The sequence below is a fragment of the Thalassophryne amazonica genome, chromosome 15 (genome assembly GCF_902500255.1).
Source record: "Thalassophryne amazonica chromosome 15, fThaAma1.1, whole genome shotgun sequence".
Taxonomy (NCBI): Eukaryota; Metazoa; Chordata; class Actinopteri; order Batrachoidiformes; family Batrachoididae; genus Thalassophryne; species Thalassophryne amazonica.
This window is the reverse complement of record NC_047117.1, coordinates 94,811,408-94,830,874: the sequence shown is the minus strand read 5'-3', so window position 1 is coordinate 94,830,874 and position 19,467 is coordinate 94,811,408. Positions and strand designations below refer to the sequence as shown.

At 41.2% G+C, this 19,467-nt stretch overlaps 1 protein-coding gene across 2 annotated transcripts in view; it reads right to left on the bottom strand.

Annotated features, from left to right (window-relative positions):
- Nucleotides 1–19,467, bottom strand: part of aspscr1 (ASPSCR1 tether for SLC2A4, UBX domain containing) — a 38,450-nt gene continuing 18,983 nt past the window's right edge. Inside the window, exons 10-16 of one of the 2 annotated variants that reach the window (XM_034188619.1) lie at nt 19,074–19,155; nt 5,553–5,619; nt 5,179–5,241; nt 4,972–5,024; nt 4,775–4,821; nt 478–546; nt 1–258 (exon numbers count right to left, since the gene is read on the bottom strand). In XM_034188619.1, coding sequence (XP_034044510.1) covers nt 39–258; nt 478–546; nt 4,775–4,821; nt 4,972–5,024; nt 5,179–5,241; nt 5,553–5,619; nt 19,074–19,155 — 601 coding nt within the window. In that variant the 3' untranslated portion in view covers nt 1–38. Of the gene's footprint in view, nt 259–477; nt 547–4,769; nt 4,822–4,971; nt 5,025–5,178; nt 5,242–5,552; nt 5,620–19,073; nt 19,156–19,467 lie in introns of both variants that reach the window. The other variant, XR_004565326.1, reaches the window with a different exon arrangement.

Genomic DNA, 19,467 nt, shown 5'->3' with positions numbered 1-19,467 from the left:
CATCAGGAGGCCAGGCTCAGCAGGACAGCAGATTGGACTCAACGCTCAGAACCGTGCAGCGGGACATCACCTGGAAGTTTGAGCCATTTGGGCAGCTTGCCTGGGTCGGTCCGGGCAGGTTTTGTGGGCGCGCTCTGTGCAGGCAGGTCTGACACCTCCTGTGCAGACTCCTGGGTGCTCTCAGTTGTCTCAGGAGGTGGCGGTGGATTCTGAGAGTCCAGGGAGTTGGAGGAGGCATCTGGTACCACGAGCATGCAACTGAAAAGATGGAGGCGAGTTGGTGACAAAAAACAAAACAAAACAACAACAAAGAGCTGCTGTCAGAGACGTGTGATTCACAGCACCATCAGGGGGCGCTGTTGGACAACAGACAGCGTGATGGAGGAGGGCAAGAACATGAGAACACGAAGTGACGGCAAATTCAGTGATGACAGAACGCACGCACGCACGCACGCACGCACGCACACACACACACACCTTGCAATGGACTCATTTGCTTGAGACGCTGTGACCGACTGCTCCATTAACTCCCTCTTCAAGTAAAATCTGTGGGAAAAAAACAAACACACAGCTGAAATTGAACCACATTTAGAACAAATAAAATCAGATCAGGACAGACGTGTCGCTCTGATACATGAAGCCAGCATCAGGATCACGCTGAAGGAAACCCACTCCTAAAACCAGCAGACTGTCCATCACAGGTCCCACACCAGGAGCCCTCAGGGGGTAGTTCCAAACCCCAGGACAGACTCTAGGCCTGCACGCACCAACACCTGGAACACTGCCTCTACTGCTCCGAGTCCACAGACGACAGGTCTGGTTTGCTGACCAGCACCTGCTGATGTTCTGGTATTCTCAGTCACCTTCCGCAGCATCTCTTACAGTAGTGTTCAGAATAATAGTAGTGCCATGTGACTAAAAAGATTAATCCAGGTTTTGAGTATAGTTCTTATTGTTACATGGGAAACAAGGCACCAGTAGATTCAGTAGATTCTCACAAATCCAACAAGACCAAGCATTCATGATATGCACACTCTTAAGGCTATGAAATTGGGCTATTAGTAAAAAAAAGTAGAAAATGGGGTGTTCACAATAATAGTAGTGTGGCATTCAGTCAGTGAGTTCATCAATTTTGTGGAACAAACAGGTCTGAATCAGGTGTCCCCTATTTAAGGATGAAGCCAGCACCTGTTGAACGTGCTTTTCTCTTTGAAAGCCTGAGGAAAATGGGACGTTCAAGACATTGTTCAGAAGAACAGCGTAGTTTGATTAAAAAGTTGATTGGAGAGGGGAAAACTTATACGCAGGTGCAAAAAATTATAGGCTGTTCATCTACAATGATCTCCAATGCTTTAAAATGGACAAAAAAAACCAGAGACGCGTGGAAGAAAACGGAAAACAACCATCAAAATGGATAGAAGAATAACCAGAACGGCAAAGGCTCACCCATTGATCAGCTCCAGGATGATCAAAGACAGTCTGGAGTTACCTGTAAGTGCTGTGACAGTTAGAAGACGCCTGTGTGAAGCTAATTTATTTACAAGAATCCCCCAAAAAGTCCCTCTGTTAAATAAAAGACGTGCAGAAGAGGTTACAATTTGCCAAAGAACACATCAACTGGCCTAAAGAGAAATGGAGGAATATTTTGTGGACTGATGAGAGTAAAATTGTTCTTTTTGGGTCCAAGGGCCACAGACAGTTTGTGAGACGACCCCCAAACTCTGAATTCAAGCCACAGTTCACAGTGAAGACAGTGAAGCATGGTGGTGCAAGCATCATGATATGGGCATGTTTCTCCTACTATGGTGTTGGGCCTATATATCACATACCAGGTATCATAGATCAGTTTGGATATGTCAAAATACTTGAAGAGGTCATGTTGCCTTATGCTGAAGAGGACATGCCCTTGAAATGGGTGTTTCAACAAGACAATGACCCCAAGCACACTAGTAAACCAGCAAAATCTTGGTTCCAATCCAACAAAATTAATGCCTCGCAGATGTGAAGAAATCATGAAAAACTGTGGTTATACAACTAAATACTAGTTTAGTGATTCACAGGATTGATAAAAAAGCAGTTTAAACATAATAGTTTTGAGTTTGTAGCGTCAACAGCAGATGCTACCATTATTGTGAACACCCCCTTTTCTACTTTTTTTTTAACTAATAGCCCAATTTCATAGCCTTAAGAGTGTGCATATCATGAATGCTTGGTCTTGTTGGATTTGTGAGAATCTACTGAATCTACTGGTAGCTTGTTTCCCATGTAACAATAAGAAATATACTCAAAACCTGGATTAATCTTTTTAGTCACACAGCACTACTATTATTCTGAACACTACTGTATATATATATATATATATATATATATATATATATATATATATATATATATATATATATATATATATATTACACCTCTTCAAATTAGACCTTTTTCATCAAACTTATGCAAACTGATATTATTCCCATTCTCCAAGGTCTAAATTAACTAAATATACCAGTTACTTTGATCTTGGACCTTGGCTATGCCTGCCTCAAGAGCCATGTATTTTTTTCAAAAACACTGCAAAATTCGGGATATTATGTCCTTGTTTTCTTTGTAGCTTCATAGAGGTTAATGCTATGAAAAATTGTCTTGCATATGGTGTCAAACACATGAACACCTGTGTAAATTTTAACTAATTTTAAAACACAAAAATACATATTTTGATGCTTGGAAAGGATGACATCATATGATACATAACTTTATCTCAAAAATGTTAATCTATAGTCTATACAGCTTTAGTAAAGCTGTACAGACTATAGAACTATAGACTAAAGAGCTCATGAAAAATGAGAGCAAAAACAAAAGTGTTGGATTTATATTTTTGTTCAGTGTATAATTGTTTCCTGGAGGTTAATGCAAAATATTTTGTTTTGTTTTAATAGCAGTGCTAATATATTCAGTTTCATTTGGGTCATTGTAACTGAATATTTTACTCATTACTTCCAGCGAAATTTATGATTTTGTTTACTTGGTGATAATTTGGCTTTTTACTTGTCAAACTTGTCATGTGACGTTGACGCAGCATACGGCTTTAGTAAAGCTGTATAGACTATAGAGTAACATTTTTTAGATAAAGTTATGTATCATATGATGTCATCCTTTCCAAGCATCAAAAATATGTATGTTCGTGCATTAAAATTAGTTAAAATTTACACAGGTGTTCATGTGTTTGACACCATATGCAAGACAATTTTATTAGCTTTCATTTGGTACCACTTTCAATGCTATAGCATTAACCTCTGGGAAGCTACAAAGAAAACAAGGACTAATATATATATATATATATATATATATATATATATATATATATATATATATATATATATATATATATATATATATATATATATATATATATATAGTCTGTTAGAAAAGCATCCAACCTTTTTTTTTTTTTTTTTGCAAAAACCTGAAGTATTTGAATCAAGCGTGCTTGCGTGAACCAACCTTGAACCTTTGTGCGCATGCGTGAATTTTTTCACTCCTGTCGACTGCATCATTTGCTGGCAAGCAGCGTTTGTGTGAGGTCGTGTGTAGTCCGCTTGGCAGATTTTCATTGCAAGGAAAATGACGGAACGATTGGAGCAGCACTGCACTGCATCAAATTTTGCCAGAAACTGAGCGACAGCCAGGTGGAAACCATTTGGAAGATTCAGACGGCTTTCAGTGACGATAATATGGGCGTCACACAGATTAAGGAGCGGTACAACCGGTTTAAAGACATCTGCACAATGGTGGAGAGCGAGCCACGCTTCGCCTCTTGCACAATTTCTCGGATAGTCACACGACTGAAAAGCCACTGAAAGCCGTCTGAATCTTCCGAATGGTTTCCACCTGGCTGTTTGTTTTTTTGTGTTTTCTGTCAAGTTGCAGTTCCTTGACTGGCCACTTGAGGCTCCAATTAGAGCACATTCCTATAGGAGCCCATGTTAAAATGCCCAACTTTAGAGCAGAAATAAACATGTTTACAGAGTGGTACAAAAACTGTTTTGATCTTTACATAATTTTTCACAACTTCTTAGTTTAAGTAATTTTAAGGCAAAGTTCTGCATAATTAGGGGTGTGGTCATTGAGTGACAGTGGCTGAGGAGTGTCTCCGCCTCTCACAACATACGTAACTCAGAGTCCACTTGAAGTGGCTGCTGTAATATTCATGCTGAGTGAAATTCGCATCATTTTTAATGTTGTATGCTAATGGTGTTAGCACTTTTGGCAGCTATCAGTAGCGTGATCGTTAGGTCCCACTAATGTACAATTACCAAGAAAATAAGCGGCTCGTAACTTTGAATGTCCACAACAAAGTAAACAGCTAGGAGAACCACTCTGCAACCCCTAAAACCCAGGTTAGCCCATTAGCTTAGCTGCTTCTAACTCAAAGGAAGAGGTGTGTTCAGGCTTCTTTCATCACACACACAGAACCACTAGGCCCCGCTCCTTGAATGAGGTCATAATCATGGAGCCAGAATCAGCACTGCCAACATGGCAACACCCAGATATGAGCACCATGTCATCTGTTCCGGGTCTCTATAGAAAACCTACAGGTGACGTGTTTGTCCAGGACAGAGATGGTCTGCGGTTCTACCTACCAGGTGAGTCCTGCTGCCTGTTTGTCTGTTTTAAAAAGTGGTTTCCAGTGAAGTAGCATGTCTGCTAACTGGATGAATCAGAGGAAAAGTGTAAAATAATGAATGGATCCTTAAAATAAACAAAAAGACAAAGACCTGACTTCACATGAGAGCCAAAGTGCACCAGAGCACCAGGGAACAGGTCTGCCTGCAGAAACACAGACAGAACATCTTCACATGAGAAACATCCTGAAAAATGTCAAACCAAGAACCACAGCATTAAAGCCATAAACAAAGATGACTGACTTCGGATCAGGGTCAGAATATGGTTCCTGTCCTTCTAAATGTCACCTCTCACCTGGAAAAGTGTAACTGAAGGTTCATCCAGAAGAGTTTTTGGTGGGGTGACGACTGAAACACAATAAATTAATCAAAGGATTTAAATTACAAATGACAGGAAACAGTATTTGACTCAGTACAAATGGACACAATGCGTCCACTGACTGCAAATGTGACTGATTATACATCAAAGAACTCAACGTATTGTTGATCCAACAGCACTTACAGAGATAAAAGTCCAGCTGAGGATCTGCCAAGTGACTCTTCACAAAACACCTCAGAGCAGCAACTGGACACAAAGTAAACACACACACACACACACACACACACACACACACACACACACACACACACACACACACACACACACACACACACACACACACACACACACACACACAGGAAGAAACAAACACTGTGAACGTCTTCAACAACAAAACCATGTTTCTGTGCAGCTTCAACACTCTGCTTCTGTGACTTTAACAGTGTAGCCAGTAAACACACACACACACACACACACACACACACACACACACACACACACACACACACACACACACACACACACACACACACACACACACACACACACACACCTACCTGTTTCCAGAGGCCTGAAGAAACCCTGCAGAACATGTCTGTCTGGAAACTCAACCCTCAGAACCACCTGGAAACACACAGACCAAGGTCACCATTTCCAGCCTTGACAGCTTCTTTTCCACCACAAGGACTGGTACCATACTAACCAAACAACCGGTAGCATGCTAACCAATAGACTGATACCATGCTAACCAAACAACCGGTGCCATGCTAACCAAGACACTGATACCATGCTAACCAAACAACCGGTACCATGCTAACCAAGAGACCGATACCATGCTAAGGGGTCATTCTGTGTGAAATCATCAGATTTTCCAAAATCTTCCCAGGTCACCGACTCAGATTCTTATGATTTGTTTTTTACAAGTACCCACATATGTCTGATGAACACATGCAAAATATTTCTGCTAAATTCCAAATACTTTTTTCAAATAGAATTTTTTTAATCAGGGTACCACAATCATATTTTACACTCGCAAATGCATTTTGAGCTTGTTTTCATTTTTAAAAGGCATTATCTCAGCTAAAAATGCAATACTAAAGAAGGGACTCAATGGATAATCTTCATATTGTAGAATACACATCTGTGGTACTAGTTATTTGTGTGTAAAACATTGTGGTCATAACTTGAAGGGTTTTTGAATTATTGACTTGAAGATTGAACACGATCGCAGAATGTCAAAAATAGGCCTCCAGTCTCTTTAGTATTTGACCATGTGGGCAAGTGCTCAGCCACTTCATTTTTTTTGTGCAGAGCACACTGATACACCAACTTTATGTCAACATTTTTTTATCTAGCTCAAATGCCTTCATAGTGAATTTTTTTTTTTTTTTGCAAAGTAGGTAGGTTACACTTTTTTTTTTTTAAAGTAGTAATCCTGGTCAGTACGAGAGGAACCGCAGATTCAGACATTTGGTGTATGAATAAATTAATTTTATTAGTAAACAGAGTGTGCCGCTGCCTCAACTTTATCTAAATTCTGGGTCTTTTAGTGAAGTTTAGGGTTAGTGGCCAGCGATCACCTTAGTATTTCCTGTTTTTCTTGTTGTTTAATGCTGACAAATTATACTGTATTTGTTGTCTTTCTGGTACCTGATTCTGTTTTTTCTGTCTGTTTAAGGTGCAGCTCCAACCAGAGATGGGTGTTGTATTCGTGCTGGAGACCCTCCTGTTCTGTGCACCAACAGCTTTTCCTGTATATTCGTTTTGTGAATTGTTCTGTAATTTATGTCTGTATCATGGCTCAAGCAGAGGGTCACCCCTTTGAGTCTGGTCTGCTTGAGGTTTCTTCCTCAGAGGGAGTTTTTCTTACCATTGCTGCTCTGGGGGTTGGTAAACTTAGACCTTACTTGTGTGAAGCTCCTTGAGGCAACTCTGTTGTGATTTGGCGCTATATAAATGAAAATAAATAGAATATAATGGAATATAATCTCTCCACCTAGTCCTGGGTCTTCCCCGGGGTTTCCTCCCAGATGGACGTGCCTGGAACACCTCCCAAGGGAGGCACCCAGGAGGCATCCTTACCAGATGCCTGAACCACCTCAGCTAGCTCCTTTCAATGTGAAGGAGCAGCGGCTCTACTCCAAGCTCCCCACGGATGACTGAACTTCTCACCCTGTCTCTAAGGGAGACACCAGCCACCCTCTTGAGGAAGCCCATTTCGGCCGCTTGTATCCGTGATCTAGTTTTTTCGGTCATGACCATAGGTGAGAGTAAGAACGAAGATTGACCAGTAGATCGAGAGCTTCGCCTTTTGGTTCAGCTCCCTTTTCGTCACAACAGTTCGGGAGAGCAAATGCAACACCGCCCCTGCTGCGCCAATTCTCCGGCCAATCTCACGCTCCACTGTCCCCTCACTCGTGAACAAGACCCCGAGGTACTTGAACGCATTCACTTGGGGCAAGACCTCATTCCCTACCCGGAGTAGGCAATCCATCAGTTTCCTGCTGAGAATCATGGCCTCAGATTTAGAGGTGCTGATCCTCATTCCAGCTGCTTCACACTCGGCTGTGAACCGATCCAGTGAGTGTTGGAGGTCACAGGCTGATGAAGCCAACAGGACCACATCATCTGCAAAAAGCAGTGATGAGACCATGAGCTCACCAAACTGGAAACCCTCCTCCCCCCAACTATGCCTCCATATCCATATCCTGTCCATGAATATCACAAACAGGACTGGTGACAAGGTGCAGCCCTGGCGGAGGCCAGCCCCCACCGGAAACGAGTCCAACTTACTGCCAAACACCCGAACACAGCTCTCGCTTTGTGAGTACAGAGATTGGATGGCCCTGAGAAGGGACCCCCTCGCTCCATACTCCCACAGCACCTCCCACAGTATCTCCGTAGTAGGGCTGTCATGATTACGAATTTCTGGAGACGATTATTTGTCAGGCAAATAATTGCGATTGACGATTATATTGTCTATTTTTTTCTTTTTTCCCTTAATTATATTCTACTATCATAGTATGATTACACAACTCTGGAAGAACGTTTGGTTTTTGTGAGTGGAGAAACTGGGAATGGTGCAACATTTTTATTTTCATCTTCATTTTACATACAGTCCCAACTTTTTATGATTTGTGGTTGTTTCTGTTGCATTTCTGAAATGACAGAACTGCTATAAAGAACAGTGTGAACATGTTATTGTGTTTTAAAACTTTTTGGAGCAAACACCAAACTCTTACACAGAAGGAAAAACACCTGGACATGTTCAGGAAAACTGATATAAACTTAACAGAACAATGCAGGCTGATTACACTCCCCATGTTTTTTTTTTTTTTGTATAAATAAATCAGAATACAATAAGAGGCAGCTCACTTTGAAATAATTAAAACATATTAGCTGCAGTTTAATAACTTTGAAAAACAACAGAAATAAGCAGCTTTTTATTCTGACTCCATTTTAGTGTGATGAAGTCATCCTTTTTTCCTCATCAGTCACGTTTTGTGCTTGAACACTACATTAAGCTCAAGATTGAATAAATACATACCTTTGGAAAATAAACAGCTGTTAAAGTTCAGCTTTTTGTGATCTGTGCCTCTGCACAGCTTCTCCACAGCAGGGTTTTTTTTAAACCCGTGTGTGTGTGTAATTTTTGCTCAGTTCATTTATATATTCTCATTTTTTTAAGGATGTTTTAAGGATATTTGACCGTTTATTTCATCTCATAAATTCAGTATACGACGTGCACATGGTGTGAACAGGTCGGTGCCATCAGAACCACACGTGTAAAGAAAGTACAGAGAGTAAAGGCAGCCCCAAGGTTTGTTTTTTTTTTTTTTTTTTTTTTTTAACGTGTTCACTCGGGTTAAAATCCTCTCTCTGTTCCGCGCTCGCTGTCTTAAGTGCACTGATGGTTCACAGCAGAACGTAACGTCTCGTGCCTCCGTTCAGGAATCTCACTCCCTCCATCGCAGTCCATAACGGGTTGACTCAGCGCGCGCGTGCACGCACATACACACAGATCCTTCGGTAAACTACCCATTTTAAACGGCTTTGAATAAGACGACCACTGTTTTAATCCGCCGTCTTATTCAAAATTTGAACATCCAAATGACGGCAGGACGGCTGCCTAAAACTATGAATTGAGAGGAAAAACAAAGACTTAATAAATGACTCCTCAAATACTAAATTAGTTGTTAATGATTTCAATCGTCAACGTAGTTGTGACTAGTCGACTAATCATGGCAGCCCTACTTAAAACCGAAATGCATCCACAGCGGTGCCGTGGTAAGTGGCTTTGGAACCAGGACCTCCTCACACTCCGTGTTATTATCTGAGCCTTGCTAACCATCCGACCAAGACGAGAGGAAATGGAGTGAGTGAGGCAGCGTGTTTATGCAACTTTGTGGATAAAATAAGTAATTCACGGTAATCGCGATTATGAAAAATATTCGCGAATATGAAAAATATTCGTGATTGGCGAATATTGTAATAATTGTGACTGCCCTATCTCCCAGGGTACCCGATCATACGCCTTCTCCAAGTCCATAAAACGTGTAGACTGGATGGGCATACTCCCAGGCACCCTCCAGGATCCTTGTGAGAGTAAAGAGCTGGTCGGTTGTTCCACGACCAGGACGGAACCCGCATTGCTCCTCTTCAATCAGAGGTTCAACTATCGGCCAAACCCTCCTTTCCAGCACCCTGGAGTAGACTTTACCAGGGACGCTGAGTCGTGTGATGCCCCTGTAGTTGGCACACACTCTCTGGTTCCCCCTTTTAAATATGGGGACCACCACCCCAGTTTGCCACTCCTCAGGCACTGTCCCAGACCTAAATGCAGTGTTGAAGAGATGTCTCATCCAAGACAGTCCCTCCACACCCAGAGCCTTCAACATTTTTGGACAGATCACATCAATCCCCAGGGCCTTGCCACTGCGGAGTTGTTTGACTACCTCAGTGACTTCAACCAGGGAAACTGATGAAAATCCTCCATCAGCTCTTCAGAACTTTGTAACAAAATTTGTAACATAAGAAAAAATAAGTGCAGTAATCTGTCTTTCAAAGTTGGTCCATTATTTTGGGGTGCCAAATATTGTAAATGCCAAATTTGAGCTTTATGCTTCCATTCAGAGCTGATATATTGCTTTCTCAATATAAAATACAGGTTCAAAATTGGTTTGCGCCATGTTACGGTACCCAAATTTGCAAATTTTTTCACTATGAAGGCATTTGAGCGAGATAAAAAAATTGACATAAAGGTCTTACTGCTTTTTATAGTCAAATCATAGAGACTGGAGGCCTATTTTTGACATTCTACGATCATGTTGGATCTTCAAGAGTCAATTATTCAAAAACCCTTCAAGTTATGACCACAATGTTTTACATACATATAGCTAGTACCACAGATATGTGTATTCTACAATATGAAGATTATCCATTGAATCCCTTTAGTACAGCTCTTTGAAATTTTGTAATTTTTTGCGATAATGGACAAACTGCCATTTTTGTGATGCTACAGAATGAAAAATTACCTCTATATCCCATTTTTGAAATTTACTACTGTATCTGGGGTGCCCAAATAGGGTGTATTCCACATTTGAGCTTTATATCTGCATTTTTAGCTGAAAAAAAAAATGCCTTTTAAAAATGAAAAAAAAAGCTCAAAATGCGTTTGTAAAATAGGATGGTGGTACCCTGATTAAAAAAAAATTATATCTAAAAAACTACTTGGAATTAAGCAGAAATATTTTGCATGTGTTCATCAGACATATGTGAGTACTTGTGTAAAAAAAAAAAAATTAATCATGAGAATCTGATTCAGTGACCTGTGAGGCACCTGATGACTTCACACGGAATGACCCTAAACAAGAGACTGGTACCTTGCTAACCAAAGAACCAGTACCATGCTAACCAAGGGGCTGACACCATGGTAACCAGTGGGCCGGTACAATGGTAATCAAGGGACTAGTACCTGAGCCAAACTAGTACTATGTTTGCACAGGTGGAACCAGGACTTTTAGTCCCTTTTACTTCAGGGGTAGTACTCTTCTGTGGACCTGGATCTGAAGGGGGTGGCACATGCAGCAGTAAACAGTGGTCATTGGTCAGGAGGATGACGAGTCAGTCTGGACCAGAAAAATAGAAGTGTTGCTAATCGCAGATCTGAGGTATGAGCCGCAGTGAGGTGCAGCGCTCTGAAGATCTACTGATCCTCTTCTTCAAGAAATAAGAAAGGAACATCACAGAGAAGGGTACTTCCTGTCCCGTATGACTCTGAGATGAATATGTGAAGACGGGTGGACCTCACTCCATCACAGGTCACCTCCCCAGATAAAGTTGGTATTAATTTACCAGCCCAGTCTTTTTTTTCCGTGCTCCCTTCATGAAATTAGTCAAATATTCGTGACGGTTTTTTTTTTTAACTCACTACTAACCCTACTCCCACACCCAAGCATAACGACCCCGACCCCCCGCTTCACTTTTAATTTCATGCAGCCATCATGGAATGAATGAGAATGAATTTGTGCTGCTGTGACGAAAATGAGGCGCTTTTCATCACAATATCACAAACCAATAGATTAATGTATATTTCGTGCTGCTGAATCATGACTTGCTGTGACACTGGGTTGTAATTTACAGCTGGGCAACGTAGATGAAGTTTATTGTCTTAGGACACCGGTAGGTCACATGAAGTACAGACCTGGAATCAAACACCGGTCTGCAGGTTGGTAGTCCAACTCCGATACCAGAGCCACTGGCACTTTGTGGGTTTGAGAATTCAAAGCAGAGTGGTGCAAAATAACATCCAGACAAAGCTGGACTGGGTGATGCTGGAACATTCCTTCACCACCGCCTCCTCACTTGCACTCAAACATCTGACACAGCCGAAGTCACACCCGCTCCATTCTACCATAGAAGTAGAGAGATGGAATGCCAACTCCTGATCTTGGGGGCTGAGGTTGTGCCGCGCATGCACGAGAGGAGTCTGGGTTGTTCATTTCCGGTCTTTTGCTCGGCAGCCAGCGCTTCGTCTACAGGTATTATAAACTCCAATTTCTGCTGGGAATCAACTATATCAAACATCACAAAATAAGGTTAAAGGTTTTGATCAATTAATGTGAATAATTTAACGAGCCTTACATTTTGTAGCTGCCCCGATTATCATTCACAACGTCACTCTGCTCTCAAGATGAAAATGCATCAGTGCTGTGCTGTTATTGTTGCAAAGGTTTGGAAACAACCGGTTAGGTTGAAAGGGGAATTATTCAGCTAAAATATATCTTATATAAATCAAATCAAATTTCTTAATTTATATAATATCAAATCATGACTAGTCACCTTGAAGCACTTCACAAAACATCATTTAAAAGGCAGAATAAAATGAATTAAGATTAAAAACACAATAAAAATGTAAAACATAAATAAGTAAAAGGAATAAAATAAATAAAGAATAAAAGAAGACACACAATCATATAAAATACTAATGATAAAACAGGGGGAAAAAAGCGTGTCTTCAATCTGGCCTTAAAAGTCTCCACAAAGTCCGACTGGAGGCAGATCATTCCACAGAGCTGGGACGAGGTGGGAAAAGGCTCTGTAACCTGCTGACTTTTTATTCACCCTAGGGATGCACAATAGTCCTGCACTCTGTGAACGCAGGGCCTGAGCCAGTACGTTGGGCTCAACCAGGCCAGCCAGGCAATGGGGTGCCAGTCCTTGAACAATTTCATAGGCCAATAATAACACTTTAAAATCCAACCTCAAAGAGACCGGAAGCCAGCGAAGGGACGCAGAACTGGTGTAATGTGGTCAAACTTTCTGCTTCCTGTCAAAAGTCTGGCAGCAGCATTTTGAACCAATTGGAGACCCCTAATGCTGGACTGCGGTAAACCAGAAAATAGAACATTGCAGTAGTCCAATCTAGAAGAAACAAATGCATGAATCAGGGTCTCAGCATCAGCCATAGACAGAATGGGACGAATCTTTGCTATATTTCGCAGGTGGAAGAAAGCAGTCATAATATCTCTAATGTGGAGGTCAAAGGACAATGGAGGATCAAAAATGACTCCAAGGTTCCTCACTTTGTCAGTGTGATGTTTAACACACGAACCCAGGCTAAGCATTAGCTGGTGAAATTGATGCCGATGTCTCACTGGACCATGAATATATAAAATATAGATCTTGGAGTTGATTAGCAACAAGGCAAGTTTTAAAAGACAGTTAAAGTTAAGTTTATTCAATCAGCTAAGAGGATCATGCCACCTTTTTATTTATTTTTTAATGTGATTTCTGGTCCAAAAGAGGAGCTTATCTTCTAGTTCATTATTTTCAAACTCAAATTGTGGTGCTAAATTTGTTGTCTACACTTCTACAGGGATACAGTTGCTTTTTATTTTAATTTATTGAGATGTTCTCTGTTCAATTTATACTTACACTCAACAAAAATATAAACGCAACACTTTTGGTTTTGCTCCCATTTTGTATAAGATGAACTCAAAGATCTAAAACTTTTTCCACATACACAATATCACCATTTCCCTCAAATATTGTTCACAAACCAGTCTAAATCTGTGATAGTGAGCACTTCTCCTTTGCTGAGATAATCCATCCCACCTCACAGGTGTGCCATATCAAGATGCTGATTAGACACCATGATTAGTGCACAGGTGTGCCTGTTTATATTTTTGTTGAGTGTATGTGACTCTTCACAAAACACCTCAGAGCAGCAACTGGACACACACACACACACACACACACACACACACACACACACACACACACACACACACACACACACACACACACACACACACACACACACACACACACACACAGTAGTGTTCAGAATAAAAGTAGTGCTATGTGACTAAAAAGATTAATCCAGGTTTTGAGTATATTTCTTATTGTTACATGCAAAACAAGGTACCAGTAGATTCAGTAGATTCTCACAAATCCAACAAGACCAAGCATTCATGATATGCACACTCTTAAGGCTATGAAATCGGGCTATTAGTAAAAAAAAAAAAAAAAAAAGTAGAAAAGGGGGTGTTCACAATAATAGTAGTGTGGCATTCAGTCAGTGAGTTCGTCAGTTTTGTGGAACAAACAGGTGTGAATCAGGTGTCCCCTATTTAAGGATGACGCCAGCACCTGTTGAACATGCTTTTCTCTTTGAAAGCCTGAGGAAAATGGGACGTTCAAGACATTGTTCAGAAGAACAGCGTAGTTTGATTAAAAAGTTGATTGGAGAGGGGAAAACTTATACGCAGGTGCAAAAAATTAGGCTGTTCATCTACAATGATCTCCAAAGCTTTAAAATGGACCAAAAAAAAAAAAAAAAAACAGACACGTGGAAGAAAACGGAAAAAAGCCATCAAAATGGATAGAAGAAGAATGGCAAAGGCTCACCCATTGGTCAGCTCCAGGATGATCAAAGACAGATTGGAGTTACCTGTAAGTGCTGTGACAGTTAGAAGACGCCTGTGTGAAGCTAATTTATTTGCAAGAATCCCCCGCAAAGTCCCTCTGTTAAATAAAAGAGGTGCAGAAGAGGTTACATTTTGCCAAAGAACACATCAACTGGCCTAAAGAGAAATGGAGGAATTTTTGTGGACTGATGAGAGTAAAATTGTTCTTTTTGGGTCCAAGGGCCCCAGACAGTTTGTGAGACAACCCCCAAACTCTGAATTCAAGCCACAGTTCACAGTGAAGACAGTGAAACATGGTGGTGCAAGCATCATGATATGGGCATGTTTCTCCTACTATGGTGTTGGACCTATATATCGCATACCAGGTATCATAGATCAGTTTGGATATGCCAAAATACTTGAAGAGGTCATGTTGCCTTATGATGAAGAGGACATGCCCTTGAAATGGGTGTTTCAACAAGTGTGACCCCAAGCACACTAGTAAACCAGCAAAATCTTGGTTCCAAACCAACAAAATTAATGCCTCGCAGATGTTAAGAAATCATGAAAAACTGTGGTTATACAACTAAATACTAGTTTAGTGATTCACAGGATTTCTAAAAAAAAGCAGTTTGAACATAATAGTTTTGAGTTTGTAGCGTCAACAGCAGATGCTACTATTATTGTGAACACCCCCTTTTCTACTTTTTTTTTTTACTAATAGCCCAATTTCATAGCCTTAAGAGTGTGCATATCATGAATGCTTGGTCTTGTTGGATTTGTGAGAATCTACTGAATCTACTGGTACCTTGTTTCCCATGTAACAATAAGAAATATACTCAAAACCTGGATTAATCTTTTTAGTCACACAGCACTACTATTATTCTGAACACTACTGTATATATATATATATATACTCAACAAAAATATAAACGCAACACATTTGGTTTTGCTCCCATTTTGTATGAGATGAACTCAAAGATCTAAAACTTTTTCCACATACACAATATCACCATTTCCCTCAAATATTGTTCACAAACCAGTCTAAATCTGTGATAGTGAGCACTTCTCCGTTGCTGAGATAATCCATCCCACCTCACAGGTGTGCCATATCAGGATGCTGATTAGACACCATGATTAGTGCACAGGTGTGCCTTAGACTGCCCACAATAAAAGGCCACTCTGAAAGGTGCAGTTTTGTTTTATTGGGGGGGATACCAGTCAGTATCTGGTGTGACCACCATTTGCCTCATGCAGTGCAACACATCTCCTTCGCATCATCCGTGAAGAGAACACCTCTCCAACGTGCCAAACGCCAACGAATGTGAGCATTTGCCCACTCAAGTCGGTTACGACGACGAACTGGAGTCAGGTCGAGACCCCGATGAGGACGACGAGCATGCAGATGAGCTTCCCTGAGACGGTTTCTGACAGTTTGTGCAGAAATTCTTTGGTTATGCAAACCGATTGTTTCAGCAGCTGGCTGGTCTCAGACGATCTTGGAGGTAAACATGCTGGATGTGGAGGTCCTGGGCTAGTGTGGTTACACGTGGTCTGCGGTTGTGAGGCTGGTTGGATGTACTGCCAAATTCTCTGAAACGACTTTGGAGACGGCTTATGGTAGAGAAATGAACATTCAATACACGAGCAACAGCTCTGGTTGACATTCCTGCTGTCAGCATGCCAACTGCATGTTCCCTCAAATCTTGCGACATCTGTGGCATTGTGCTGTGTGATAAAACTGCACCTTTCAGAGTGGCCTTTTATTGTGGGCAGTCTAAGGCACACCTGTGCACTAATCATGGTGTCTAATCAGCATCCTGATATGGCACACCTGTGAGGTGGGATGGATTATCTCAGCAACGGAGAAGTGCTCACTATCACAGATTTAGACTGGTTTATGAACAATATTTGAGAGAAATGGTGATATTGTGTATGTGGAAAAAGTTTTAGATCTTTGAGTTCATCTCATACAAAATGGGAGCAAAACCAAAAGTGTTGCGTTTATATTTTTGTTGAGTGTATATATATATATGTATAGTCTGTTAGAAAAGCATCCGAGGTTTTTTTTTTTTTTGCAAAAACCTGAAGTATTTGAATCAAGTGTGCTTGCGTGAACCAACCTTGAACCTTTCTGCGCATGCATGAATTTTTTCACGCCTGTCGACTGCATCATTTGCTGGCAAGCAGCGTTTGTGTGAGGTCGTGTCTAGTCCGCTTGGCGGATTTTCACTGAAAGGAAAATGACGGAACGACTGGAGCGGGACTGCACTGCATCAAATTTTGCCAGAAACTGAGCGACAGCCAGGTGGAAACCATTCAGAAGATTCAGACGGCTTTCAGTGACGATAATATGGGCGTCACAGATTAAGGAGTGGTACAACCGGTTTAAAGACGTCTGCACAATGGTGGAGAGCGAGCCATGCTTCGGGCGGCCATCAACATGCCGAAATGACCAGATCATTGCCAAAGTGAACGCTGTGGTGATGTGGGACCGTCGTGTGACTATCCGAGAAATTGTGGAAGAGGTGGACATCAGCACTTTTTCGGCACATTCCACTGACAGAAGATTTTGCCTTGAAGAGAGTGACGGCGAAATTTGCGTCGCTGCTGACAGCGGAGCAAAAGCAGCTCCGTGTTGAAGCCTCACAGGACATGCTGGACTCTGAAAAATGATGCTTACCTCTTCCACAATTTCTCGGATAGTCACATGACTGAAAAGCCACTGAAAGCCGTCTGAATCTTCCGAATGGTTTCCACCTGGCTGTGTTTGTTTTTTGTGTCATCTGTGTATCATTGATATATTCACCTTTCTGTGTTTATATTGATTTTATAAAATTAATTCAATCAATTCTGTAAATAATGATGATGTGTTTTACTCTAAATACTATTTTATTTGAGGGAACACGGCTGTCCACATTGCCAGACTGAGACCTGCTCGACTCAGCATCCAAGAGTCAGCTGGTGTCTCCGGTCACCTGCGCCCTCCTGTCAGTCACCGTCTGGTAGATGCCGCCTGTGAGGCCTCACGGTTGATCCCAGATATCCTGGACCTCTTCACGCAAGAAATAGCAATGTGCACATGTCAATTTAAATTGTGTAATATCATACAAACCCGCTGGGCTTGCTGGTGATTTTTCCACAGTTTTGGCAGCTTGATAGAAACTGAAGGCAGGCGTCAGGTCCTTCATGATGCCTCTCATATTGTCTTTGATTTGTGTGGACTGAAATAAATGATGCATATTTCATTGTGTTGACTGTGTGATACCTCAGTGATATTGAAATAATTTATGGCTGAAAATAAAATGTGAATTGTTCTTAATGAGTTTTGTTGTTCAGCAAAAGAAAATAGTTCTTCTGGAATAACATCAGGATCTTCAAGATTGATGCCAGCCAATATTTCTTTGAAATCCTGGGAAAAAATATAAATTGCTGCCGTGAGGCCAGCAACCTTTTGATATTGCACACATCTCTGCATGTTGCCGTTGGACTGACTAAAATCCCCCCCCCCCCCCCCAAATACATATACATACATACATAATATTTTTTTCTAAGGTGGCAATTTTTTTTTCAAAAATAAAGTTTATTTATGTTTGAGAGGTCACTCTCACCTTTTTGAGGTGCAAATATGCAGATATGACTCAAGACAATATTTTACATTTAGTTCTAACTTTGTGGAACAGCCTCCCTCATCATGTGGTAAATGCTCCAAGTGTTATTCCTTCAAATGATTACTATGCTCCTCCTCCTCCTCGAGGAGGAGTCAGGAGGAGCTCAGAGTCGAACCACTGCTCCTCCACATCAAAAGGAGCCAGCTGAGGTGGCTCAGGCATCTTTTTCTGATGCCCCCTGGAAGCCTCGCTGGAGAGGTGTTCCGGGCACGTCCCGTTGGGAGGAGGCCCCGGGGAAGACCCAGGACATGCTGGAGGAACTACGTCTCGCAGTTGGCTTGGGAACGCCTTGGGGTTCCCCCAGAGGAGCTGGGGGAGGTGTGTGTGGATCGGGAGGTCTGGGCGGCTTTGCTTCAGTTGCTGCCCCCGCAGCACAACCTCGGATGAAGCGGAAGAAAATGGATGGATGGATGATTACTATGATTATTTTATGGTGTTTGATTTTTATTGATTGATGATTTATTATGGTGTTTGATGACTTTTACTGTGCTATTTATGAGTTTTGTACGGTTACATTTATGAGTTTTACGATGCTTTTTCAATGGCGAATGATGTGTACTTTTACTGTATTTTTATACACGTTTTATGAATAATTAATGATTATTGACCATGATTTTCCGCCTCAGTTGTTGACAGTTGGCATGCTCTTATCAATAATATTATCAAGTTTTGTCCTGAATATTTAAAATCAACAAGAACTTCATTCAAGCTACACTTTGAAGATACTTCAAGGGGATAACTTGCTGAAGCCACGGCAGAAAATGCAAGAAAACACAAACTGCGCTTTAAAAGCACATCTGGTGTTATTGCTGGCAGGTGACTGGAAGTGAACTACCTCAACTCTTGCGGCAGAATGGCTGAAATCTCGGGGTCACAAACTCACATCAGAATTCAATGGAACAAGATTTTGAGTTGGCATTCCATCTCTCAACTCCTATGATTATACTTACACCCATCAACAAAGTTTGACTGAAATCTGAGTCTAACTTGGACTTACTTTGGGATATTTGCTAATCTTCTCTTTCATCTGGGCTTCTCTCGAGGCTTTTGTCATCAGCGGTGCTTCCTCCAGTAACCTCCTTGAAGAACAGCAGCAATAAAAATCATTGTCTCACAAAAGAAAGAGAAAATCAAATGCTAAAACTCTTCGAGTCACAGTGGTGTTAGAGACAGATGCTTTTCCAGTCTCCAGAGCACTGTGAAAGATATGAACCCTGTCTGTCCAAATACAGTGGGGAAAATAAATATTTGATCCCGTCAGTATTGCAGGTTTTCCCACCTACAAAGAATGTAGAGGTCTGTAATTTTTATCGTAGGTACACTTCAACTGTGAGAGATAGAATAAAAAAATTTTAAAAAAAATCCAGAAAATCATATTGTATGATTTTTAA